General features: G+C 40.0%; 1 protein-coding gene across 1 annotated transcript; it reads right to left on the bottom strand.

Annotated features, from left to right (window-relative positions):
- Positions 1–1,766: 1,766 nt before the first annotated feature.
- On the bottom strand, positions 1,767–8,796 carry LOC131774787 (tetratricopeptide repeat protein 28-like). The gene is made up of 4 exons (XM_066172954.1): positions 8,739–8,796; positions 7,992–8,117; positions 2,103–6,402; positions 1,767–1,815 (listed from the first exon to the last, which is right to left on the bottom strand). The coding sequence occupies exons 1-4, from the start codon at positions 8,794–8,796 to the stop codon at positions 1,767–1,769; spliced, it is 4,533 nt and encodes a 1,510-aa protein (XP_066029051.1).
- Positions 8,797–10,892: the final 2,096 nt, after the last annotated feature.

Here is a 10,892-nt window from a genome sequence, read left to right as displayed (position 1 = left end):
TTTAAAATAACTGTGAGAACTGTTGCGGGCTAATTGGTCGAGAGCAAAAAGAATAAAAAATTTATCCAGCAAACTGATTACTACTATATGCGCTCTTTGAAGCAGAACGGAGTGGGGGAGGGAGGGAGGTTGGGGCAAGTAGGTTGGGGTAGGAATGATCGATGTTCTTGATTCATAAGAAACATAACTCACAGAAAGGTTTCCGAACAAAACTGGCCAGAATCCATCTCTTTAATTTCCTTTTTTAAGCAGAGCGAAGTGGAGGAGGGAAGGGGTTTGGGACGTGTAGTTTGGGGTAGGAATATAATGAGAATTCCTCATGCACTGATACTCATAGTTAAGGTATATTAACGTTGGGAATAATTAGTGTGATATTAAACGCCCTTAGAAATAGCTAAAGAAGGAGACGAGAAGGACACCATATCAAGAAAACGTGACATGATCGAACCTTTTTTCGTGCATGCAATCACTTTTTCATGCCTCAAGAATGAAATTAATGTCATTTACATCAAATGAAGGGATGAAAAACTCGTTTGGCTAACATAATATGATCATTTGACGCTATATCTAGCGATACATGTATTAGGATTACTATTTGACACTGGAATACTGATCACCAGAACTTCATCGCCGTTTTTTTTTTTGATTGTAGGACGAGAATCAAGTCACATGGGTGGAGGAGAAACGATCAGAGAAATGCACGCCTTAACAATGAACAGCAGTACTTTCTGTTTTACTCTGTAACCTGATTAAAACAGACGCTCACGATGTTTTCTAAGATTTCTCTCAAGCTGTCTTTTATTTTAGCGTCTTGGCGACTGAAAAGGGGAGGTATCATGTTATGGAAACCAAGGTGCTGTGTTTCAGTCGCTTGGCCAATACGACAAGGCTAAAGAGTATCTCCAAAAAGGGCTTATCATCAGAACTGAAATTGGCGACAGACAAGGGGAAGCATCATGTTATGGAAGCCGAAGTATTGTGTTTCAGCCGCATGGCCAATACGACAAGGCTAAAGAGTATCTCCATAATTAATACTATTACTAATTACTACATAATCCCTTAGGAAAGTTTCCCAAAAAAGAGGATTGTATAAAAGTGTGGTAAAAACAAGAATATTTTTATTCCCAAACCAACTTTCTGACAATAACCTGACTTGAAAACGATTAAATCACCGTGAAAACATTATAAGGTATCAAACATTACGATGCGTAAGTGATTTATTGAACCAGTTTCAAATATTGCTGCCGTAACTTTTCCACTTTTTTAGTAATACAATTCTTGACTTTGATAGCTTTTTCCATGGTCCTATTTAGAAATCCATGTATTTTTCAGTCTTTTAAGCACTAAGAAGTGGTACTGGAAATGACCATAAGGAAAGGTTTCTTTTAAGAAATTTGTCAAAAATTTAGCATTCTGTGAACGAAACCTATCACAAAAAAATTAAAGGCTTTGAGAGAAAACCCTTTAAGACAACTGGCTCATTTTTGATGCTTAAACTACTGTTTCAACTTTCCTGATTTCACTTTACTTAAGAGCCCTTCGTCAATAATGTTTCGTGCTACTTATATCGGCCAGATAAGATCATTTTTGCGTAGAATAACATCTTTCTCGAATACGTAACCAATACGTCCTTCTGAAAAAATCGGAAAAGAAAACGCAAAAAAAAATTATAATTAATATTCTTAATTGAAGATTGCCCATTCTTTAATTACACAATAAAATAACGGATAGAGTATTTTTTTTACTCGTTCTATTTGTTCATCCATTTAAAAGTCTCTAAGGTCTGTTTCCTTCCAGATATTCTCATCCTCTTTCCTACAACAAACGTAAAGAAGAAAAACAATTATAAATAAACAGTTATACCAGTCGCAATATGTGGGCAAATGTGTACTTGTATCTGATTGGCAGAAAGGCGCTTTCTAGATTTTATATTTTACAGCTAACTGGGAAAATCAATTGTTACTATTTGAAAGAAACCGAAAAAAATGGTATAAAACTAGCCTTGGTATTCAAGGTGACAAAGGATTCCTGCCGACAGTCAGACCACCTTCACATCTTATTTAACCTTAATTTATGAAATACCTGTTCTCACCGTGTCTTACCTCTGCTTGTCAAACTCGAGCCTCACATCATCTCCAATCAGCGTAAACGAAGCCCACTCAGAAATTTTTTTCAAGCCGTTTTTTCTCATCCACTTCATGGCCTGATGAAGGGATTCACTGGCACTTTCTCCTTCAACAAGGTGTTTGTAGAACCGATTCATCAGCTGTTCCGTTGCTAAGTCTGGAATGGCCCACAGCGCAACTAACACCGAGCGAGCACCAGATCCTAAGAAAGCACGGGCAATTCCTATCACTCCCTCGGCTGTTATCTCACCTCTTCCACTGTGACAGCAGCTAAGTACCACCAGTTTAGCTCTAACTTTCACTCGTGAGACATCAGCCATCGTCAACATGTAAGCTTCATGTGGTGTGATAGCATTTTGACTGTTGGGAATAGGAATGGGGGAGAGGGCAATTTCTCCTCTTCGGGCGTTGCCATGGGCAGCAAAATGTATCAGGCTCACTGAACCTATCCGCTCAAGCACCGCCTGCTTCGTTGCTTTCTCTTCTACCAGAGGCGGAACACGCATCAGTCGTCCAACCATCTCCGCTTCCTTTCTTGCAAATGGCAATGACGACAGCCAATTAACCTTGGGATTGCCTATTATCAAGGCACCGGTGTTGCTGTGATAGCCCTCTGGACTGTCTTGAATAATCTTGAGTGTTGTCAAAGAAGGAATGACACGGATCCTATGAGTCTCCGAGAGGTATCCGGCTCCCTCCTTTTCACTCAGTGCAGCAAAGGGCACTTTGTACAAACTGCGGTCAGGAACGATGACGACTTCCGACCCCTCAAGCAAATCATAAACGGGGGCAATAAACATTTTGTAACACAAAGACAGACTTGAAATGACTTTCTTCTCCTCTTCCTCCTCCACGAGTCGCAGTCTTGCTGAGCTCTTTTGTGCGGGGGAGAGAGGTTGCACTTTTATCGTATTTAAAGACCGATCTTCACAATCTTTAGTAGGCAAAATACCAAGACTCCGGAAATTTTCATCCAAAAATTGACTCAGAGACAAATCTTGGGGCAACCCAGCCTGAACTAGATTCTCTTCTACTGATATTCTTCTATGGTGAAGGACTCCACTTGTTTTCAAGATCCACAAATGCAGACGATTCTGAAAATAAGAAATGTACAGACAAGTACAGTTATTTTTCTTTCTTAAAATGTCCTCAATGCCAAACCAAGATTGTGGATTAGCAAAGATGTGCGTTTCAACCGAGTACTTCTCTGCCATTAAGTCTGATAGGCCTCTAGCTCGACCCAACTCCTCAACATAAAGAGCATCCCGAGCATTTCCGGTATCACAGAGCAAAGTACAAAGCAGCTTGTAGGGATATATTCCTAAGTGATCCAGAAATGATGTTTTGAACTCATCATTGGCTCCCAAAAAATATCTCAGCTCCTCATACTTTTCAATGCACAGATGAAGACACGACACAGAGTCTTTGATTTTATTTTGAAATAAATACAAAATGGCGTAGCGTTTAAGGATTTCGAACTCTCCTCTTCCATCTCCAATATCTCTGGATATGAATAAAGCTTTCTCCAAACATACTTCCGAAGCTTCATAATCACCAACAGTTTTAGACACACTTCCAAGGTTTCCAAGATTTTCTGCTTCCCCTCTCTTATCACCAATTTCAGTTGTGATGACAAGCGCTTTTTGGAGATACTCTTTAGCCTTGTCGTATTGGCCAAGCGACTCAAACACAGTACCTAGGTTTCCATAACATGATCCTTCCCCTTTTCTGTCGCCAATTTCAGTCATGATGACAAGCGCTTTTTGGAGATACTCTTTAGCCTTGTCGTATTGGCCAAGCAAATAAAACACAATACCTAGCTTTCCATAACATGATGCTTCCCCTTGTCTTTCGCCAATTCCAGTTCTGATGACAAGCGCCTTATGGAGATACTCTTTAGCCTTGTCGTATTGGCCAAGGGACTCAAAAACAGCACCTAGGTTTCCATAACATGATGCTTCCCCTTGTCTGTCGCCAATTTCAGTTTTGATAACAAGCGCCTTTTGGAAATACTCTTTAGCCTTGTCGTATTGGCCAAGCGACTCAAACACAGTACCTAGGTTTCCATAACATGATCCTTCCCCTTTTCTGTCGCCAATTTCAGTCATGATGACAAGCGCTTTTTGGAGATACTCTTTAGCCTTGTCGTATTGGCCAAGCGACCGAAACACAATACCTAGGCTTCCATAACATGATGCTTCCCCTTGTCTGTCGCCAATTTCAGTTCTGATGACAAGCGCTTTTTGGAGATACTCTTTAGCCTTGTCGTATTGGCCAAGCGACTGAAACACAGCACCTAGGTTTCCATAACATGATACCTCCCCTTTTCTGTCGCCAATTTCAGTTCTGATGACAAGTGCTTTTTGGAGATACTCTTTAGCCTTGTCGTATTGGCCAAGCGACTGAAACACAGCACCTAGGTTTCCATAACATGATGCCTCCCCTTTTCTGTCGCCAATTTCAGTTGTGATGACAAGTGCTTTTTGGAGATACTCTTTAGCCTTGTCGTATTGGCCAAGCGACTGAAACACAGCACCTAGGTTTCCATAACATGATGCTTCCCCTTTTCTGTCGCCGATTCCAGTCGTGATGACAAGCGCTTTTTTGAGATACTCTTTAGCCTTGTCATGTTGGTCAAGCAACTCACACACATTGCTCAGGTTTACATAACATGATGCCTCCCCTTTTCTGTCGCCAATTTCAGTTTTGATGACAAGCGCCTTTTGGAGATACTCTTTAGCCTTGTCGTATTGGCCAAGCGACCCAAACACAGTACCTAGGTTTCCATAGATTGATGCTTCCACATTTCTGTCGCCAATTTCAGTTGTGATGATAAGCGCTTTTTTGTAATACTCTTTTGCCTTGTCGTATCGGCCAAGCGACTGAAACACAATACCTAGCTTTCCGTAACATGATGCTTCCCCTTTCTTGTCGCGAATTTCAGTTATGATGACAAGCTCTTTTTGGAGATATTCTTTAGCCTTGTCGTATTGGGCAAGCGACTCAAACACAGTACCTAGGTTTCCATAGCATGATGCTTCCCCTTTTCTGTCGCCAATTTCAGTTGTGATGACAAGCGCTTTTTGGAGATACTCTTTAGCCTTGTCGTATTGGCCAAGCAACTCAAACACAGTACCTAGGTTTTCATAACATGTTGCTTCCCCTTTTCTGTCGCCAATTTCAGTTGTGATGACAAGTGCTTTTTGGAGATACTCTTTAGCCTTGTCGTATTGGCCAAGCGACTCAAACACAGTACCTAGATTTCCGTAGTGAGTTGCCTCCCCTTTTCTGTCGCCAATTTCAGTTGTGATGACAAGTGCTTTTTGGAGATACTCTTTAGCCTTGGCGTATTGGCCAAGCGAAAAAAACACAGTACCTAGGCTTCCATAGCATGATGCTTCTACTTTTCTGTCGCCAATTTCAGTTGTGATGACAAGCGCTTTTTCGAGATACTCTTTTGCTTTGTCGTATTGGCCAAGCGACTGAAATACAGTACCTAGGTTTCCGTAGTCAGTTGCCTCCCCTTTTCTGTCGCCAATTTCAGTATTGATGACAAGCGCTTTTTTGAGATACTCTTTTGCCTTGTCGTATTGGCCAAGCGACTCAAACACAGTACCTAGGTTTCCGTAGTCAGTTGCCTCCCCTTTTCTGTCGCCAATTTCAGTATCGATGACAAGCGCTTTTTTGAGATACTCTTTTGCCTTGTCGTATTGGCCAAGCGACTCAAACACAGTACCTAGGTTTCCGTAGTCAGTTGCCTCCCCTTTTCTGTCGCCAATTTCAGTATTGATGACAAGCGCCTTTTGGAGATACTCATTAGCCTTGTCGTATTGGCCAAGCAGTTGAAGCAACGCTCCAAGGTTTCCGTAACAGCATGCTTCTCCGCTTCTGTCGCCAACTTTGGTTGTTATGGTAAGGGCCCTCTCAACATACTCCTTCGCTTTCAGGTTTTCGCCAAGTTTGTAAAGCATAATTCCAGACTCGCTGTATAAGTCAAACAGTTTCTTCCCGTATCTTTCTGCACTTATGTTGTCAGAGATATGACGATAAGCGCTGAAAAGAACGGTATAGATGTCGCTGTAAAATTGTAGCAGTACTGAATCAAATTGGTCTTTGCTGTTTTTTTCAGTGCTATTTAGCAAAACCAAACATTCCCTGCATATCTCAATGGCTTTCTGAATGCGATCTGAGTTGAGCAAGAACAGGGCAACAAATAAGGCGATGCTCATGAAAGGTGTCATGGCTTCTGCTGTTAGGTTTCCATTGCCATCCTCCCCTGTTATCAGGTAAACATTGTTTTTAGTAACACAATACTAAATGAGTTGATAATCTGGATTAATAACGAGTCACTACAATCAGGAACACGCATGTTAAATTACAAAAACGGGCTGGGTCGATTACACCCGGAAACTATTTGTAACAAGCTGAAAGTGTCAGAATTCACAATATCCCCTTAAAACAAAAAATAAGTGAAGAAGTCGGGTTTGTCACCTTTCATTTTACTCAAGTTGTGATTTTTGCAGAACATTACATGACTTTAAAGTCTCAGGACAAAGACAAACAAAATTGACAGCATTTATCTTAACTTTTGCAATGAGAACTTTTCCTATGCATAGTTTTTATAAACAACATTAATCTACGGAGTAAGTTTTTAAAGAAACTTTGGTGGGGTATTACAAAACTATTTGGCTTTACCAACTGAGTTGAAAATGTAAATTGGCCATCGTAATGAGTTTCTGAAGCTGACGTTTCGAGCGTTAGCCCTCCATTAGAGCATTTGATAATCTTGAGGAATCAATGATATTGTATTGCCAGTATTCGGCAAAGAAACCAGTAAATAGTGGTCTGCAGTATGAATGTAATGCTTCGTTTTCTATCTGCATTTTTACCTGCCGTCAGAACGTGTTTACAATAAAGCCTTTTAAGCGTTTCAATTCTTAGGCTAACAAGAGAGATAACCTTTTACAACAACTCTCCGGAAGATTTCTTGACATTCTACAATGTGGCATGGAATATTTGAAAATATTGTGAGGCCTCAGAGGTTTGACGAACGATTTTTGCACAACATAACATGACTTCATAGTCACAGGACATGACACGACTGAAAAAAACAAAAAAAAGATTATAGACAAGAGTATAGGAAATCAGTCAAGTAACGTTCTGTTCCCCACAGAAAATACACAACTTTTCTTCCTGAACTTTCAGCGTCATACGCTGACTTATCTTCTCACGCAAGACTTTGACGCTTTAACAAGAAGAGGTTAAGTTAATTATTAATGCAAATTACGACCACTGGAAAACCACGAAATCTTACACCGCGATTATCCTATGACACCAGAAGCGGAGTAAATAGATTTCCTTTTTTAAAGAAAATTAATAGTGTAATCGTCAAAATTATCATTTTCTGTGGTTTTTATCCAAAAGTTTGTTATTGGACAGGTCAATGAGTCAATCAACCTATCAAACAGTAAAACAATTTACGCCTCCTTTGTCAGTCTTTTAATGCAAATGTTTTACTTTTCTTTCATAACCTGGATATTCTTCTTTTATCGGAAATTGTAATTATTATATGTTATAAAATTGGCACGGTCACCGTGTTATATTGTGCAAAGTTGGGAGCAAGATCTTAACACGTTCCTTTGTTTCTACCGTGCGAAGCAAGACAATAGTTGCGAAGTTAATGGGATAAATAACTTACACGCAGCTAACGTTTTAAAAGCTCGTTCTTTTGTTTTAGTGTGCTAGTGTACCGTGAGCGTGCGTTCACCTTATTCCCTGAAATCTCGTGATGGGTCGCATACATGTACGATCATAGTGAATTCAAGTAAGTTACTTAGTTGTTATAGCTGATGAAAAACCGGGTACCTCTCCTTATGTTAGAGGTTGGTCTCAAGGAGAAGCCCAATTCGTTCCTTCCGCTTGAGCACAAGGCAGGAGGAGAAGATAAACCATTCGCGGTCAGATAAAGTTTAAGAAATGCTGTAATTGGTCCTGTTGGGGACCAAAAGGATAGCCCAAATTGTTCAGCAAAATTCACACGTACCATAGAGGGTCTTTTTGTTCACGACAACGTTCCTAACTTGGAAGATGAAAGTGTGTGTGTTAGTCTAATAATTAAAAGGTGGAAGATTTAATGAGCGATCAGATGATGATGCTATAGACCAAGGTCCTATAAAAGAATCCGCTGATAGCTTGACTTATCAGAAAGACTTCAATATGTTATTGGACAGCAAAACTGAACGCGAAATTCGCAATGAAGAATAACACCAGCAGTTAGAAAGGCTATGGAAAACATACTTTGAAAACACAGAAGTAGAGACCAAAGTTTGTGCACCAGTCGAAGATAAGAGACCTTTTAAGATCATGGAAGGGATTCTGCAGCAAGTCCATGGACACTTTCAAGTTACTTTGCCCTGGCAACAAGACCCACCGTGCAAACTCAACAACAAGGTGATGGCAGAGCGAAGAGCTCTGTTTTTGAAGAGGTGTCTTATGAAAGATGAAAAATTGTCGAGGAAGTAACGGGCGACAATAAACGACTACATAGAAAGAAGACATGCAGAAAGAGTTCTTTAAGAAGAGTTGAACACAAGGGATAAACCAGTGTGGTACCTCCCTCACTACCCAGTAAAGCATCCCTAAAAGCTCGGCAAAGGCGAGGCTGGTTCATGATTGTGCAGCAAAGTTTGGACAAACATCACTAGTAGTTGGTGACATAAAAGCAAGTTTCACCAATTCATGGTGGACCCAAAAGATTGTGACACTTCTTACTGTTTATTTAAGTGTGACACTTCTTACTGTTTATTTAATCACCGGAAACTCATCGTAAAGGACAATAAAATTTCGATTAGTTCAACCTATTCAGTGAGTACGCAGATCGTCAAGTGAAGTTCTTTATGTTATTTCATAATTTTTCTTCCTTTGACAACTGGTTCTTCATAATATTCAGTAGAGTAGTTTGGTGGTTACTGGCATGTCGTCGATATGAGCGTTCGCTTATCTCACGGTCGGGCAGAGATGGTATGCTTGGCTTGTAAGGGTCATAACTTTTTAGTGACTGGCCAAGGGGGAAACTGGTAAGTCTATTGTGGTAAGGGAAATCAAAAGGAATTTTCAAGCGGCTGGAAAAAGGTTTTTGTGGTTTGTTCCAGTGGTATAGCATGCACGATCCTGGTGCCGCCTCTGCCGTGCATTCCTCTTATGGATCAGGAATTGCAGACATATCACGGGGACAGCTGTCTGGTTGGTTGATCGGGACGATAGATAAATGCGAGGTGTCACTGTGGGGATGGGAATAACAATGATGGCAAAGCAAGATGTGTGTACTTTTATTGATTTTACGTGTTAAATGTTAATTTCTCGAAATATTTCTCGCATATTTCGCTCCCCATTTTATTCTCAATAACATGTTCAACTCTCGTAACTTAACACCAAGTCATACAACCCGTGACGCTTTCATGAATTAATCGTTTGCTTTTTCACGAGAACGTGAACCTGGACCACCTCTGCTGACATCAGCAAAGGACTTTCTGCATTATGAATATGTCTTAATATGGGATTGATTTTAATTTTTGATTACGTGATTGTCGAAACCATCAGTTACTCAAATTAAACAATGCCTAACAATATCTTAACTACTGAGGTTGAAATATATTGTATAAAACCATAACGGTTTGAAGAAAGAAATTTAACGGTGGACATATAAAGCATCCGTTCAACGGTAAAGTACGCTTGTACTATGTATGCAATAACAGCGAATTTAAGAAAGTGTCAGTCCTCTGAGAAAATTAAATCATCTCTCTTCGTGAGCGCGCAGATCTCTGAATCGTTCGTTCAACCCTCCTAAACAGATTCAAGTTGATAGCTGATGTAGAGTCATAGCCACTGGAAAACCACGTGATCAAGCACCACGGATTTTCTTCAGCGAGGGACAGTCCACAACATAAATAGAGGTCTGATTTGAGTTTTATGATCATCAATTTCTCAAATTGAACAATACTCAAAAACATTAGTTAATGAGGATAAATTATATGGTATAAAGCTACAGAGATTTGAGAAAACCGCTGAATAACGAATTGATTTCACTGTGGTGGCGATTCAATCGCGCCATCAACCGCTTTAATGAAGGACTAACGCTCGAAACGAGACATAACTACATATTGCAAAAACAAAGTTTACTCCGCAGTGGATCTAATTCGATTTTGCACGTCACACTTTTATAACTTCAAATCGGTCATATTTAGTTCACCATACTATTTTTCTTTTCAACCCTCGCGACTTAACACCGAGTCACACAACGCGTGACGCTTTCATGAATTAATCGCCTCTGCTGACATCAGTAAAGGACATTCTGAATGATAAATATGTCTTAATATAAGATTGATTTTAGTTTTTGATCACGTGATTGTGGAAACCATCAATTTCTCAAATTAATCAATACTTAGCAATCTTAGTTAATGAGGTTGAAATATACTGCACAAAACCCTAACGGTTTGAAGAAAGCCATTCAACGGTTGAGATATGAAGCATCCAATCAACGGAAAAGTATGCTTATACTATGTATGCAATCACACTGATTTAAAATAGTCTTAGTTCCTGTGAGCAAATTCAAACATCTCTCTTCGTGGGCGCGCAGCGTCCTGACTTATTTTCTTATTCGAGACTCTGGCGCTTAAACAGACATAAAAAAAAAAAAGATTTGTGCTCGTATGTCCGTGTATCGCGCCCTATTTAGGTCGAAATTTTCAACAAGTAGTGGTCATATGA

The sequence above is a fragment of the Pocillopora verrucosa genome, chromosome 10 (assembly GCF_036669915.1).
Source record: "Pocillopora verrucosa isolate sample1 chromosome 10, ASM3666991v2, whole genome shotgun sequence".
NCBI lineage: Eukaryota > Metazoa > Cnidaria > Anthozoa > Scleractinia > Pocilloporidae > Pocillopora > Pocillopora verrucosa.
The sequence above is the reverse complement of the archived record's forward strand: the minus strand, read 5'-3'. Positions and strand labels throughout refer to the sequence as shown.